This window comes from Mustela erminea, chromosome 11 (assembly GCF_009829155.1).
Source record: "Mustela erminea isolate mMusErm1 chromosome 11, mMusErm1.Pri, whole genome shotgun sequence".
NCBI lineage: Eukaryota > Metazoa > Chordata > Mammalia > Carnivora > Mustelidae > Mustela > Mustela erminea.
Window position 1 is genome coordinate 19,193,623 of NC_045624.1, and position 18,139 is coordinate 19,211,761.

Here is an 18,139-nt window from a genome sequence, read left to right on the forward strand (position 1 = left end):
AACTCATTCAACCCCTTCTGCCCTCTTCAAGACCAGCAGTTTTACTAAAGCTGAGCAGCCCTCCAGCACCTCCCCCTGCAATGACTTGCTGCCTCCAAATTTAAACGGGGCCATTTGTAAATAGACCGAAGAGGTGCCTCACACATGCCAATCACTCGCTTTCCCCCTTCTTCCTCTCCTCCATATTCTTGACATTGAACCTTGAGAGGATTTTGTTTCTTTTACCTCTTCCTCAGATTTTTCCTATTTGTTAATTATTAAAGAACTTCTTCCAGCTTCTTGGAAACAAAAATGCTATGAAATGCTCACGGGCTAGATTTTGGGAAAGAAGCAGTAATTACACAGCAGGAGAGGAAGAAATGGGTAATGAGCTGCCCAGACTGTAGACCACATGAGCCATCTGAAACTGAAGACACTGCCTGTCTTTCAGAGGAAATTATGGGTAGCAGGAGGTTCTGGGAGATTAGCAAAGCACATGTTGCTCTTATGTTTATAGCGAGTTGGCAACAGGAATTTTTCTTTAATAGTAAGCAGAGGTTTATATTCATAGATTATGAATGAACAGAAAGACTATCTCTCCAATAAATAGACAACAGATAGTTGGGGGGGAGGTCCAGTATCAAAAAATAAGTGGGTCACCAAAGTGATTTTTAAAAACTGGCTGCGGAAATATTCTGACTCTGCAGGAAGTGAAGCATGACAATTCACTAGCCTGGTTCCTTCTTCTTTTCTAGCAAAACAGCACACCACATTAATTCTCTTTACATAAAGACAAATGAAAACAGGTCTGCAATGCATCACAACCAGACTATATTTAATAAGATGATGCTGAACAATAAAACTTTTAAGGAAAGTTATAGTACTGGTATCTTGCCTCAGAGTAGCATTTATATGCTAATGATCTGGAAGAGGTTAATTCACTGGGGGGGAGGGAAAGAATGTGCATATTGGGGGTAAAAAAGGATTTATGGTTCTTTTTACCTACATTCCAACTTTAAGAAAACCAGATTCTTGTACTTTTACATAAGATTTCTTGTATTGTAAATAATATGAAGTATTATGACTTCTTTCTAAAATAAACGCCACTAACACATCCCGGTACAGTTTGATGAACATAAAATACCATGCAAGCTTCAAGGGATAATCTGACAATATCCCTTCTAAAATTTTCAGCTTCTAGAAGCAACAAGGCCAATCACTTCTGAATGACATTTTCAAGGTCATTAGTCTGGGAATTTTAAGGCACCTGCAAGCACAGAGCCACCACAGACTAACTCAAAATTATTGGTCATTTGGAATCCCAGCCTAAGACTCAAGAAGAGAGGCTCACCCCCAAAATTTGTTCTCTCTCAACTATTTTATCTCTTAGTAGTTTGGGCTCAATTTTTCAGATTTGTACATTTTATAAAATGGGATCGTGTTATACGATCCAAGACCAGCAGCTTGTTCACTTGCCAGTCAGTGTCCAATATATCCTGCCTACAAAAGCTCTGAATACCAACAACAACAAAAAACCTTACAGGGGCAGGGGGGGGGGACCCTTCTGCTAACTCATTCCTCACAGAGGAAACATTTATTATTTCCTGGGGCTGTATGCTGAATTTCTACTTCTACAGCTGTAATTTCCACTTGTGAATACTGGAAGGGGCTTAGGGAATGGAAGAGGAAGGGGTCAAAATCCTATGAAAGACACATTGCTTTTAAGGGTACTGTAATGAGATTTGCAGAAAAGTTATTGATCCGTGCCCTTTCGTTTTATTTCCAATATACACTATAGTCATGTTATTTCCCTATGAAAGTTCAGTGTATTCATCTAGGGACTTGCAGCAACAGGGCAAATAGCAAGCCAGAATTTTGGAGTGTTCATTAGTAAGGAGGCAAAAGGTCTTCACGGAAATCCAGGCACCAGGCAAAGAAAGAAGAAAAGCAAAGTTCAATTTAGAACCATTCCCCAGCCGCTCTGGATCACAATGTGAGTGATCAAAGAACACGGCAGTTCAGGAAGGAAGCAAGAATAAATAAATGCGTGTGTTCAGAGATACCTAGGCATGTAATAGTTCTTCCTGGCGCTGCTCTACTAAACTGTAATCACGTGACCTCACCTAGGGCAAGCAATCCTGTAAGATGGGGATTATTTTCTTCAGATTATAGAGCTGGCATTCAAAAGCAGGTCTGCCTGACTCCGAAACCCATCAAAACACGTGCTTTGAAATGGTCTATGGCAGGAGATGGGTAGAAGACAGTTTCTTCACCAACTGCACTTTTTTTTTTTTTTTTTTAAAAGACTTAGTTATTTGAGAGACGGAGTGATGGGAGGAGCAGAGGGAGAAAACCCTCAAGCAGACTCCCCACTGACTGCGGAGTCCGATGCAGGCCTCCATTCCACGACCCATGAGATCATGACCCGAGCCGAAACCAAGAGCCCGACACTCACCCGACGGAGCCGCCCAGGCGCCCCATACCAACTGCACTTTTGAATGAAGTTCAAGGGAATTAATTTTTGAAGAGCTTTAAGGAATAATCAAAGTCAATGTTATTTAGGTATTTAGATACATCAAAGAATATAGAAAATACAAATAGAAAACATTAATTTTTCTAAAATATTTAAAGTCTGAGGAATTCTAAGTAAGCTCTTCTTTCTCCTTAAATTTGTTATTTGCTTAAAAAAAGAAAAAAGGAAAAAAACTTTTAAGTCCTATATACAAAGAGCAGAATTCCCTTAACAACAGGTCCACGAGATTATGATCCCCTCCACATACTGTCTGGCACCCCCCAGGAACTGACATCATTTGAGAGAAGACCTGCTCCACTCTGCCCTCTGCCCCTACATGAAACTGTAGTTTCCAGTGGTCTCTCCCTGCCCCTCCACTGTGACAAATCCCTGCCCTGGTAAGCATGGAGGGTTGGGGGAGGGTAACAGCAGAGAAGGAGGTGGCAGAGACCTGTGTAGAGTATGTCTTAGATTTTCTAGAAAAGTCAATTTCAAATATCTTGTCCCACAGTCAAGTGATATTAGTCTATTATGCCCTGAACTCTGGTTTGGCAGACATGATCTCTCAGTGTATGAGTTAGACAGAGTTAGGACTGTAGTACAATTTCAGTTTCGCCTTATGAAACAAGAATTACGAAATCCAAATCCTATTAGCTATTTTATTTTATTTTTTTAAAGATTTTATTTATTTGATAGTGAGAGATCACAAGCAGGCAGAGAGGCAGGCAGAGAGAGAGAGGAGGAAGCAGGCTCCCTGCCGAGCAGAGACCCTGAGATCATGACCTGAGCCGAAGGCAGAGGCTTAACCCACTGAGCCACCCAGGCGCCCCCATTAGCTATTTTAAATAGATACAGGAATTCCTGAAACCTCTTTGCCTTATTGGCAAATATCACCACACATCAAAGGAGAAAGCTGAGGACAGAGGAAAGGCCACAGAGATGCATCAATTCCAAGGCCAGCCACTTCATCTGTGACCTTGAACTAATTATTAGTGTTTGAGCCCCAGTTTCCCTAATTGTAAAATGTAGACGCTAATAAGTAGCTCATAGAGTGGTCGTAGGAATAAATGAAATAATATACATAAATGCCTTGAATAATGCTTAGTATTTAATATTCAATAGTTTTCTTCATTTGAGTATGAACAATATGCTTTAAAACTTTTCAAACCAATAATGCCTATTCAGCTATTTTCACCAATCTGAGTTTGTATGGGCTCTAGTACCCCAAGTTCAAGAAATAACATCAACAAAAACTTGTTCACCTAGCCCCCATCCTAGAAAATGTAGAATTTCCAAAACTACAAACTGCACACCCATTTACCTTGGTTGGTTCTCCACAGTGAGGTTCTCTCCTCTCTGATAGCCACTGTCTGCTACCTGGGTTGTAGACCTCTTCACAATTTGCTGTAGCTCCTGCTCCAAGCGTTCTTTGATCGCCTTAACAGTCTCTGGAATCTTCTTCAGTTTGGCCAGCCCCTTGATGAGGATGCCCATAAAAAGGGTGCTGTTCTCCTCTGGATCCGATTCCAAATCCTCCTTGATGTCCTGCAGGTTCATCTCCCTTGCTGGAAAAAAAGAAAAAAAGAAAAGAAAAAGGTTCCATTGCAAGATTCAAAAACAGAGCGCACTGAATAAATGGGATCACAGCTTTGATTACCGCCTTAAAGGAATTAGAGAAGACTTTTCAAGGGGGAAACAAACCATGAGAGACTGTGGACTCTGAGAAACAAACTGAGGGTTTTGGAGGAAAGGAGGGTGGGGGATGGGCGGGCCTGGTGGTGGGTATTAAGGAGGGCGCGTATTGCATGGAGCATTGGGTGTGGTGCATAAACAATGAATCTTGGAACACTGAAAAATAAAACAGAAGTTTAAAAATATATATATATCCCCCCAAAATTATATTCACATAGTGACTAAGAATCACAAAGTAACAGTTACATTCCTCAAATCATAGCCATCAGTTAAAATAAGAGGTGGAAGCCATTAAAAACAAGGAAATCTCCACAGAAAGTTTTCCACGGACAGCCACTTCCACAATGAGCCAGTCCGTTCATGACATTTATTAAGCACTCGCTGTTGATAAAATGCCATACTTGGTGCTATGGGAGAATTCCTGAGAGCCACAGTCTCAAAACTCTTATTTAATCCTTACAAAAGGTAAGTAACTTGATAAAAAGAGGTAAGTTAAATAAGGTAAATTAGTTTAAACAAATGACAAGAGATGAAGAAAACTGAAAAACGGTATGTGCAAAGTGAGACACGACTCTGAGGAAAAGAGTAATGAAGACTTTCCATACATACCAAAGAACCACCTTCTACTTTTCTCTAAACATAGGTCTACCATAACACACTCTACTGAAAATGGGTCTTGCAAATCCCTGTTAGTTTTCTGAGAAATAATTTTATATGTCAAAAGTCCCCATAGGTCTGCAGGCTTTGGGACGGAAGAGGGCAGCCTAGCCCCGTGGTTCTTACCCCCCACTGAGAAGCTGGGGAGAGCGAGCGATGGGGATCTGAGACCTCCATGACCGACTGAAAACCACAGGCCCTCCCTTCCGACTAATGCACACACACACAAATATGTGCCCCAAAATACCCAAAAATAATTCTCTCGTTTTAACAATGGTTGGATTTAGATAGAATAAAGCGAAAGTGAGTAAAAGCCAGAAGATGGACCCTAACAGTTCAAGTCTTCCCCATCCTTCCCTCTCTATTCTTCAAAACAACTCACAGGTTTTTAAAATATGTGATAACCTGAAAGACTGCATACCTTCTTCTTTGGGGGAAGTCAAGCTCAACGACACCACGAGTCCACTCCAGGTGGTCCAGCACCACTGGAATGCACTGCAATCTACTGATTAGGGAAGAATGAAAATACCCCACTACGGGCAGTAAATCCATGTAACCACTGCACAGAGTCTCCAAAACCCCTACCTCAGATGATACGCACGCTATTCTCTCCAATCCCTTCTATTCATGTTCCCAACTCGTAAAATGCACTTCAATACGAACCAAAAGCATTTAAGGACATACAGGATATAATTACTTCAACAAGCTTGTTTTCATTGAAGACGTCCTCCTTGTATTTATCCACGAGGCTGAAAACCATGTGGAGAGACAGAAGCACAGCAAGAAGAACCAAATTCCTAGGATTTTCTTTGCAACACAGAGCACATTTGAAGAGGTGGTATCTCATTTAAAAAATTGTAAGACTAGTAAAGCCGGGAGTAGAACCAAGGTGGCTTAAGCCTGTGAAGATTACAATTTTGACAGCAAAAAACAAAAACAAAAACCCAAAACCACAAACAAAAAAACAAAACATAAGGCATTGATATTTCCAAATGTGAAAATCCAAAAATTGACATTTTAGTTACTGGTTTTGTTTTATACTTTAAGAACTGGACCCCTCAGGCCACAGACTTCTTCCTCCATCCTGCAAAACCAATCCCGGCAGCAAGAAGAGAGAAATACTTAGCAGCCAAGGAGCCATCTAAATTCAGCACGTTGCAGGTTGGGGGCGGGGCGCAGCTGGAATGAAGCACAACTATAACCAGAGCTTCAGGCAGGGAAAAAAGTAATAGAAATTTAGCTGAGAGAAAATGATCTTCACGAAGGAGCACATATGAGTCACAAACAGACACAAGCAAGGGGCCACCTGTGTGTCACAAGCATCTGCCACAAGAGTGATTGGTGAGGAGATAAATGTAGTAAGATCCACGAGCCCCTAGACGGTGTGGCATATAGCTACTTATATGTGCACTAATATGATAGAGAGCCTATTAAAAAATAACAAATAAGCAAGGTATGAATAATAACATGCCAGAGCCTCAAATGGCACATTTGTTTCGAACCTTATCTTTCTGTTTGTCTCCTGAAATCTCCTAGAGCATAAACAGTGAGAGATCCAATATTAATTAATTTATATTATCTATTTCACTTACATCAGCTGAAAATTAAAAGGCAATTTAAAAGGATAATATAATCAACCATGAAGACTAGTCCAATAATCACGGTGAGGTCAGATAGAATTATTGGTGCTTTATGGAAAAAGTCTTGTACAAAAATAATATAGCTGAAATTCAGTACGAGCCTCCCACCACCATCAGAACAAAATGTACATACTTCCAAACAACTTAACACCAAACCATTCATTCCCTTGTATCTACAGTGATACAGTACTCAAAGTGCAGGTTTAAGAACACTTTATAATTAGAAATACTATACTCTCTCACCCAGTTCTCTCTGATCTTTTTGCTCTGAAGAGACTTGTCAAGTGAGGATTTCCTGAACCTGCTTTTGAAGACCCTCAGTGGCAGAACAGTGCTAAATACTAAGATTTTCATGTTCTTCCCCACTATTACTACTAAAATCCCATTGGCCCCAACTGTTTTTTATTACACGCATAGACAGGGAAGGAAGGAGGAAGATACGGATGTGTAGGTATACATGCCTAAGTGGTTTGAGGCTAAGCATGGATTCATGAAGGTTTAACAAAGACACTTTGGGACTCATGAAACAATTACCTGGATGCTATCTCCAGTTCTCCCAAGCTCCACAATTCCATGATTCTATCAACTTAGAGTAAATCTATACATCTCTGGTTCCATGGCCTATAACCAATTCTGTGCACCTAGATTACATAGCCCATTTTAAAAATTACAGAGAAAGTGAATAATCCACTTAAGCAGGTAAGTCTTCTATAAAAGAAAACTACCTTTTGTTTCCCAGTGAGTACAGGAAGCAACGAGACTAGTCCGTAACTGCTTTCTTTTCTTGGTATGTTTGGTAAGAAAATATGAGTAACATGCACCATGGCTATATACACATGTCATCAAATCTGCACAAGAACCCAGGTGATACACTTTAACTTTGTACTGAATAAGCTTCATTATTTAACTTAAGATTTGTACATGTTAAATTGTAAGAGATAACGGTAGTGTTTACCACAGAAACTCCTGGTAAATATCATGCTTTATGCTCTGCATGGTAACTAAAGTATACAGATATGGCAGATCTGATTTTGACCTACATCCATAACTTCATTTACATGTTGTATTCAAGAACATTATGTCTATATAACAGGAGAACTGTGTCACTATTGAACAGAATTCAATATAAAAAGGAAACTTCAAAAAACTCACCAAGCCTACTTAACCCAATAAAGTACCAAGAGAATTACATACCCACAACCTGCCCCCACAGGCAGGAATCTTGCCTCAGGAGAATGACAATGCTCTCAAATAGAAAATAAGAAAGTTACCACTTAATAGTAATTCTGGTCAAAATGGCACTATAAATTCATAGTTGAGATACCCAATCTCAAGATAGTTATACACAAAATAGAAACTAAGAAGTTATGAAGAAATAGTCTGATTCAAAACTGAAAGTAACATCTCTGTGGACAAGCAATAGAAAAAAGGAATGGAGCCAGAATATGTGTCCAACAATGTATGTGTGGAGAAGCAGGCCGAGGCAGGCAAGATCTAGCCCACTGGGTGTTAGAGAGACTTCACACGCACCACTGGCTAGATGAGCCGACAAGTCCTCTACCGAGGCTACAAGCACAGGACCAAATCAAGCTCTATACCTACAGACGCTTCTGGTCTCATCAAATCCTTATCTTCCACCCACATCCCAGTGGAGATACCTGGTCAACTATTTATCTTAAATACCATTCATCTCACCAATGAAAAATTACCTCTAACATCTTTTATTCTAATTAATGCACCCACTGGTACAGATGAGAGAACAGTCTCTAATGCACGGGTTGCCCCTGGAGTATAGAATCTTGATTAGGGTCTTTCAAATGTTAACTAACTACCCCTGAAGTGTGGATTCCTGATTAAGGTACTTCAGAAATGTTAACTAAGCACCCCTAAGGTGCAGATTAAATTATTTTAAAGGAAACTACAGACAATATAACACCCTACTGAAAGGAGGCTGCCAAAAGTTATTGCCAACTCTGTACTAGGGACCATCATTTACATGAAGCTAAGGGTGTTTATAGTCCCAGCGCAGGAATAGTTTCATCCCGGAAGTGGAGAAGGAAAGCACAATGAATGTGCCCAGGTCCGCCCATAAGTGAAAGTGGGCTAAGGGGGAAATGATGGTATGTTTCAAGGGGAGCGAGAGTGAAGGGTAGACTATTACGATAAAAACAACCAAAACGATACTGTTCAGTCTCCCTTGGGACAGCGCTTAACATACATGATCTCTTTTAGAGCAAGGAAGATGCATCTTTGAAAGTCAAGGAGTAGCCACCAGTGGAAAAGTGGCTACTAAAAACTTTAAGTGGGCAAGAGGATAAGAGAAGACACAAGGAACAGATGAAAAAAATGTTTATATTAATATTCAATAATATGTGTTGGGTTTTGTGAGTTCAATTGCCCAAAGAGATAATATGATGTAGTAAAAAGAGCAAGAGTGGGGCCTCATAGGACTTTAAATCTGATTATCAACTCTACCACAATCTAACTGGGTAAATCTCTCTGAAGTCATTAAATCTTGCAAGACTTCAACTTTCCCATCGGTAAAATGGAAATAATATTACCTACACAACTGTGTATATTAAAGGAGGTAATATGACATCAAAACACAAAACAAACCCCCAAGAAAGGGGGGGAAAATGTACTTTTACAACACCTAGCTTTAGGAACTCCTGGATTGCTAGAGACAATGGAAATTACTGAATTCCCCATTTCTCCTTATTTCCTCCAAAAACAACACAGAACAGCCAGAAGAACAAACAAATCTCATACAAATCATACCCTCAAGATAACCTGCAGATTAAAAATGCCCCCAAATTCACAACAACTATAAATAAAAATAAGAAAAAAACACCTAATCCTATCAAAGAATCTCCCAGGTTCCTGGCCCACCTCTGCTCTGCCACAAGGCTTTGTTGCAAGCAAAAGCAGGCTATTGAAGAACCATGAAAAAACTAGGACGTTAGCGATGATCCTAAGACTGATCTAAAAAAGACTATGACCACCCTACATTTCAGATACTCAAAAAGTATCCAAAGAGATGAGAGTGTGGACTAGAGGGAAGAGAGTTTAAGAGAAGATAATTTGTAGGACCAGTATTTGAGACCCCCAGCTTCTCTGGGAGAAATCAGACAAAAGGAAGAGAGAAATGTCCTTTGGCTACTGGATAGTGAAGGGAGAAAGAAGCATAAAGAGAAAATTCAGGACACCAAGAGAGAGCCAAAATTCTGAGAACAACCTTCTCCTACCATCAAAACAAATAATACACTCAAGTATTTGGATTTTGCTATGCTGACAGAAGAGGGAGCCAATGATCTAGGAATTCAATTAAACACCCTAAACCCATAAAAAGAGAGCAGGAAAAAATGAACAAATTCTTATGAAGGTATGGGGGAGAAGGTTGTCAGAAAATCCACCACACATTAAAAGAGGAAAATTTCTTGCAACAAAACTATCTTGAAGTGCAAGAATATTAGTTAGCAACACTCCAGATGGAAGAAATATATTCAAACAAGAACCTGCAGATACGAAGCCATCTTGAGTCAGAAATCCCAAAACTATGAACAGACATGGACAAATAAAATAAAGGTCTGAGAAGCAAATGGACTAAACTGAGAAGAGATAATGGAAGAAAAAGGATATTATTTCAGGCAGGAATAAATTATAAAATACCCAAGAGAAAACAGACACAAATGAGTATCTCATAAAGGGTATTAAGGAAATTCAGGGAACCAAAATAGAGAATAAAAGAAAAAACTACAAAGACCAAAGAGAAAGTAGTAGAAATGGAAGACAGACAAAGAAAAAGGTAACATATTAGAAGAAAAACAAACAACAGGTTGTTTAAAATTATTTTTTAAAAAATCTTGAATCTACAAAATCAAAGAGCCTATTGGGTACCTGGGAAAATTAGCCATTCAAAAAAAATAAACAAACGAACAAACTCCAGGGCATACCCTATTACAACTGTTAAGTTCCTAGGTTAAAAAGTCGTCAAGGTCTACAGGCTCACAACTTACAAGGCCAAACAAGGCAAACTGGTGCAGCCACTCTGAAAAAACAGTATGGAGATTCCTCAAAAAGTTAAAAATAGAACTACCCTATGAGCCGGCAACTGCACTACTACGTATTTATCCAAAGGATGACAAAAATAGTGATTCAAAGAGGCACATGAACCTCAATGTTTATAACAGAAATGTCCACAACTACCAAAATATGGAAATAACTCAGATGTCCATCAACAGGAGAATGGATAAAGGAGACGTGATACATATATATACAATGGAATATTGCTCTGACATCAAAGAGTATGAAATCCTGCCATTCACAATAACATGGATAGAACTAGAGGGTATTTTGTTAAGCAAAATAAGTCAGTCATAGAGCGCCTGGGTGGCTCGGTGGGTTTAGCCTCTGCCTTCAGCTCAGGTCATGATCTCAGGGTCCTGGGATGGAGTCCCGCATTGGGCTCTCTGCTCAGCAGGGAGCCTGCTTCCCCGCTATCTCTCTCTGCCTGCCTCTCTGCCTACTTGTAACCTCTCTCTGTGTGTCAAATAAATAAATAAAAATCTTTAAAAAAAAAAAAAAGTAAGTCAGAGAAAGACAAATATCATGATTTCACTCATAGATGTAATTTAAGAAAAAAATCAGATGAACATAGGAGAAAGTAAGGAAAAATAAAACAAGGTGAAATCAGAAAGGCAAGCCATAAGAGACTTTTTTTTTAAGATTTTACTTACTCTTTTGAGAGAGAGCAAGCAGGCACAAGCTGGGGTGGGGGGCGGTGGCAGAGGGAGAGGAAGCAGCAGGCTCCCCACTGAGCAGGGAACCCAACACAGGGCTCAATCCCAGGACCCTGGGAATCATTATGTGAGCCATAGGCAGACACTTAATGGTCTGAGCTACTCAGGTGTCCCAAGAGACTCTTAACTATAGGAAACAAATTAAGGGTTGCTGGAGGGGAGGTGGGTAGGGATGGGCTAAATAGGTGATAGGCATTAAGAAGGGCACTTGTTGTAATGAGCACTGGGTGTTATATGTAACTGATGAATCACTAAACTCCACCAGGAACCTAATAATACACTGTATGTTAACCAACTTAAAGGTAAATAAAAAATTTTAATTAAAAAAAAAAAAGAATTTTCATAAAACACACAAAGGAAGATAATAATGAAGTAGCATTTTATAATAAAAAAAAGAATATCAGTAAGTAAAAATTGTAAACTAATGAATTTATACCCATCTAAGCTGTCCTTTAAGTACCAAGGCTACAGGACCTACTAAAGGAATTCTGCACCCATGAGCCTTTTCTTAAGGAATCTTTTGATGAGCCAAGAGATAAGTGGGAAAACTTCAGCAAAAAAGATTGATGATGAGCATTTAAAACAATTAAGTGTAGATTTAAGATAAAAACACAACTGGCAGGTGTGAATGGAAGATAGCTAAGACAAATACATTATAAACAATAAAAAGTAAAAATTAACACAAATAGAAGCTAGCAGAAAAGAAAGGATAATGAAGTCATGTTGTTATTTAGGCAAAAGACGGGGATTAAAGGATATCCACAAAAACAGAAATGTGAGAGGGAAAGATTAAAGCATTAAAAAGGGACTAGGAGCACTTTTCCTATGTTTTTAAAACATTAAAAAGACAATTGCTAGCGGAAAAGAACACCTCCTAAACAACAACAACAAAAAAGTGTTTAAGGAACAAAGAATATCTCAGAGAAAAAGAAACATAGCAAATATACATATTTATAAAATACTAGAAAAGAGGGGCGCCTGGGTGGCTCAGTGGGTTAAAACCTCTGCCTTCAGCTCAGATCATGATTCCACAGTCCTGGGATCGAGCCCCACTTCAGGCTCTCTGCTCAGCAGCGAACCTGCTTCTCTTCCTCTCTCTCTGCCTGCCTCCCTGCCTACTTGTGATCTCTGTCTGTCAAATAAATAAATAAAATCTTTAAAAAAAAATACTACAATAGAGCTGAGACAAAACATTAGTCTTATCAATATACATCAATGGATCATACTCACTTATTATAAGAAAGGGATTTTCAATCTGAGTCACAAAGCAGGACCCAACAATAGGCTATACACAGATCTCAAAACTAGTAATTTAGAAAGGCTAGAAATATAGAATAAACAAAAGACACCAGTCAAAAATCATTAACCATTAAGACGAAGGGCATCTTTTAATATCACATGCCACAATTCACAACAAGGCTTACGAATACTGACATACCAAATTAAACAGCAGCTACCATTTTGAAACAAAAACTACAAGGGAGGCAGAGATACAGGGGAAAACCCACTAATAGAAAACTTGAATACATCACAAACACAAAAAAAAAAAGGAGATCGAAGACCTAAACAATAATTAAATAATGCAGATCTTATGGATATATATCAACTCTATACCTGATAACCAAGAATGTACCTGTTAGGGCCAATTTAATGTTAAAACCTGTTTAACTATTAGGGCCTGCTTAGCCAGAGCGACTCCATATTGCCTAGGTAGCCATATTGTTCTTTAAATCCACGGACTTCATGCCAGGAATAAACGCCCCAGTAGTTCCTGGTATCAGTTCCAGGTATCGATTCCAGGAATAAACGCCTTAACAATAGAAGCCACGTACCTTGGGTCTGCCGTTACACCCTATAAAACCAGCCTGTGAGATCCAGACGGGGTCGCCCTCTTCAGAGGCGGCCCTGGTCGATCAGTCTAACTTCTAATGCTTGGCATAGAATCAAGCTTTGCATAACTTTCACTTTGTCTCAGTCTCGTTCCTTTGATAACGGAGCCCAACAGTACCTTTTACTCAAGCACCCATGGGACATTCACAAACAATGGTCATGTATTGTCACAGAGAAAATGTAAGTTCCATGAAGTAAAATTATTACCAACAATACTCTCTGAACTTAACGCAAAAAAGCTAGAAAGGATTAAGAGAAAATAAAATTCTTCTGCTAAAAACACTTGTATCAAGGGGTGCCTAGGTGGCTCAGTCAGTTAAGCGTCTGCCTTCAGCTCAGGTCATGATCCCAGGGACCTGGGATCGAGCTCTGCAGCCATCAGTCTCCCTGCTCAGTAAAGAGTCTGCTTCACCCTCTACCTCTCCCTCTGCCCCTCCCAACACACCCCCAACTCATGCACTTTCTCTCTCTCCCTCTCTAATAAATAAAAAAAACTTTTAAAACAATGGATTTTTATCTAATACAAATTGAAATGAGACAATATTTTAAAAATGATAATGGGAACATCAAATATCAAGGTCTATGGAATGCATTTAAGGTGTTGAGAAAAATTCTTGTCACTGAACACTTTTATCAGTAAAACTGAAAGAAAATATATGATTTAAGAAATAAATAAGAGGGGCGCCTGGGTGGCTCAGTGGGTTAAGCCTCTGCCTTCGGCTCAGGTCATGATCCCAGGGTCTTGGGATGGAGCCCCTCTCTGCTCTGCGGGAAGCCTGCTTCCCTCTCTCTCTGCCTGCCTCTCTGCCTACTTGTGATCTCTGTCTGTCAAATAAATAAATAAAATCTTTAGATAAATAAATAAATAAATAAGAAAATATATGAGAATATATATAAGAAAATATATGTTGTCTAGATCAGAAGAAAAAATAAACCAAAAGAAAGCACAAAGAAGGAAAAAAAGATAAAAGCAGAAAATGAGGTGGAGAACAGAAAAATGCCCTAATCAATAATCAAAATACTAGTTATTTCTTGAAAATTAAAAACAAAAACAAAACAAAAAACCCTAACACAATAGACAAACCACCAGCTATTTTGATCAAGAAAAGGGAGCTAGTGCAAATAAAAAGACAAAAAGAGAAAAGGAAATTTCAAAAGCAGAAGAAAATACTGATCTCTGTATAGATAAAATTTGAAAAATTAAATGAAATCAATAATTTCCTAGAAAAACACACATTATTAAAATTGATCCCAACAGAGACAGAATGCTTGAAGAGAACAAGCTACACAGGAAAAAAGACAGAAAATTAACAAAAAGCAAAAATATGAAAAAATATCAGATCCAAATTTTCACAGGGAAATTCCCTAACCTTCAAGTATCAGAGAATCCCAATGCTCCATAAATTGTTCTAGAGCACTGAAAATGACGAAAAGCTTCCCAGTTACTTTTATGAAGCAAATTACTGTATTGAAGGCAAAATCTGGTATGATTTAGACAGTAGGCTAATATCCTTTATAAACATCAATGCAAAAAGTCAAAGTAAAATATTAGCAAACAGAATTTACCCCCACACTGAGAAAGTAACACACCATCATCAAGAGGCATTTATTCTAGGAAATGAAAAATTGGTTCAATATTAGGAAATCCATTGATTTGTAACAGAATAAGAGATTTAAAGACAAAACAGAAAAAAAGTAGATGAAAGACAATGACAACTCACAAAAAAATCAAAATGGGCTTTAAAATTTCCTTACAGAAAATTGTTCAAACTGACTCATAGTAAGAGAAATGTAAATTAAATAATACTGTGATACCATTTTCACCCATCAAATGGGTACAAATTAAAAGGTCTAACAACATAATTTGGCAAGGCTGTGGGGAAAACGAGCACTCTCACACACTCGTGGTACAATGCAAGCTGGTACCACTCTCCTGGGGAACTTAGTCATACCAAAAAAATACGTATGGCCTTCTCTTTTGACTGAGCTATCTCTTCTAGATGTTTACCCTAATGATACCTCCAACATTATGAAAATACATATGCACAATGTTATTCATTACATCACTACTTATAAAGGCAAAATATGGTAAACAATCTACATACCCTTACATAAGAGTGTGGCTGAACTATGATAAATCACCATAATGGAGAAGTATGCAAGGGTTAAAAAAAATAGTAAGAAAGCCAGGGCACCTGGGTGGTTCAGTGGGTTAAGCCTCTGCCTTCAGCTCATGTCATGATCCCAGGGTCCTGGGATCGAGCCCCACATCTGGCTCTCTGCTCAGCAGGGAGCCTGCTTCTCCCTCTCTCTCTTTGCCTACCTCTTTGCCTACTCCTGATCTCTGTCAAATAAATAAATAAAATCTTTAAAAAAATAGTAAGAAAGCATCATCTATACAAACTAAAATGGAGTGATTTCTAGGATATAAAGTGAGAATAGCAAAATATAAGAGAGTATCTAAAGTAAAATTCCCCTTCATGGAAGATTTAAGAAGAAACACAGGAAGAATAAACCAGAAACTCATGAAACTGATTAACTACAAGGCATGGGTAGAAAAACAGAAAAATGATTAGCATCCACTTAACTCTCTTATAACAGTAATAAAAAAAAATGGCCTAACAAAAACCTGGCAAATGACAATTTATAAGAGACCGAAATGATTCATATACATGGAAAGATTCTCAACACCTCTAGAAACCTCAGAAATGCAAACTAAAATTACAAACTAAAATAATAAAAACACAGAGCCTATCAGATTTGTGAAAATCCATTTGCAAAAATTAAAAGTCAAAGCCAATTTTAAGGGAAAGAAATAGAGAAACAAAAGCTCTTGCATAATTCAAAGAAATCTACATTGGTACAATAACTTTAAAAAGCTATCTGCAGAGGCACTTGTGTGGCTCAGTCAGTTAAAAGTCTGACTCTTGATTTTGGCTCAGGTCATGATATCAAGGTCATACAATCAAACCCAGTGTTGGACTCCACTTAAGAGTGTCTCTCTCTCCCTCTGCCCCTCCCCACCTGCTCTCTTGCTTGAAATAATAATAATAATAATAATAATAATAATAATAATAATAATAATAATAAAATAAATAGCTACTTGGCAAGTGAAGTTTAAAATGCACAACATTCCTATACAGATACAACACACATGGCCCCCAAGGAATAGGGCTTCTTCACTTTGGAGGCATCGTGGCACATATAGAAAATAACAGTACTTACCCAGCACAACAAGGATAAATGGGGATGACTGCATGTAGCTAAGAGAACTTGCCTAGAGATTCCAATTGCCCCAAGACCAGACTGGTTACACCAAAGGCTGAAGAGTTCAGTATCTCCGATATATCTACAACCCATTTCCAAGAGATCAGTAGCTGGGAAACTGTCCTACAGTTTATAAACTGTCCTACAGTGTACAACAATACTCACTGCTATAAGGTTCCTAATAATAAAAAACTGTAAACTTATAACTTGTCTATCAATAGAAGAATGGATAAATTGTGATTATATAATAAAATACTACACAGTAGTTAAACGAGAGCTACATCATAACATAAGAAAATCCAAAAAAGTGCAATGTTGAGCTCAAAACCCAAGTAGTAGAATGATACATATGATACAAAATCAGTAAATTCATTAAATTATATCATTAAACTTAAGTAAATATGTAAATTAAGCTACACAATTTACTTATGCCCTAAAATACTCAAAATAATATACTTTGTATATATAAACAAACATACACAATATTGTAACACTTACATACAAATATATACATATATAAACATGTAAACTATACATATTGTTTCTGTATTTATAAATACACAATATATATATACATACATACACACAGTAAAAGTATGCAAACATACAGGAAAAAGATATGGAACAATTTCAAAATAGTAGTTACCAAAAGGGTAGAAGAGAGAAGAAAGGAATTGAGGAAGAATTCATGCATTCATGGGGGGGTTTCAAGTGTACCTATAAATTTTTTTTAAAGAATCTGAATCAAATCTGGAAAAATACTAAGATTTATTAATCTAGAAGGAAATACATAATGATGGTTATATTCATCACCTATTCATAATAAACACATGTATTTTAATTAAACTCTGGCCTTGCTTCATTTTTACATTTATAAATATCTGAACTATTAATTCTATTTTGCCTCCATTATATATAGTCCTCAACTCTACTTATGATTAATCATAGAAACCAACCAACATATTTAATAGCAAATGAAGGATACTTGAGGAACAACTGATTTAAAATGCCAAGGGAGGCCCCAACCTCTGGACAGAAGTACCTCAAAAGGCATCACATTGTTGTGGAGAACTTTCACTATTCTAGATATGTGAGTTGCAAGAAGGAAAATTTCATCTCCTTTTATGTTAGGATTCATAGCTCCCACTCCACGTAGAGAGAATTTAAATATCAAATCCTAAATTTTTAAGAAAAGTATCAAATCCCAGAACAAGATTTTATGAAATAAAATACACATGAGAAAATAGCAGCAAAAGAAAAAAAAAATCATTTAATTTGTGCTCTCTTTAGGTTTTATTGCTTAACCTATGCTGGTACCAGAAAGAAAGGAAGTAAGAAGTCCAGTTTCATTATAGTTACATTCACAGCAATCCCAGCAGGGGCATGCATAAAATGAATAAAGAAGCACAAATGAAATGCCTGTGTACCCCGGGAGTAATTGCTCAGTCAAAACGTTCCAAAGGCAGTTTGCCAAATGAAAGGACATACTGGGAATCCAAAAGCTTAAACCAACATTTTACTACAATTATTGGCTTTTCTCCATACTTCTCCCATCCTTTTACCTAAGTTATAGTTGAATTACTACATCTAAATTAGACATTAGTTTCCTGTACATTACAAAATACCGTGACTGATGAGAAATAGGAGAAAGGCTTGCAAAATACCTTGCTTACTCATTTAGAGTGGGAACAGCATGAGGCTAC

At 37.9% G+C, this 18,139-nt stretch overlaps 1 protein-coding gene across 5 annotated transcripts in view; it reads right to left on the bottom strand.

Annotated features, from left to right (window-relative positions):
- EXOC4 (exocyst complex component 4) overlaps positions 1-18,139 on the bottom strand; it is a 725,477-nt gene that overhangs the window by 634,839 nt on the left and 72,499 nt on the right. For all 5 annotated transcript variants that reach the window (XM_032304527.1, XM_032304528.1, XM_032304529.1 and 2 more), the window contains exon 6: positions 3,813-4,056. In XM_032304527.1, the coding sequence (XP_032160418.1) occupies positions 3,813-4,056 (244 nt within the window). The remainder of the gene's footprint in view (positions 1-3,812; positions 4,057-18,139) is intronic.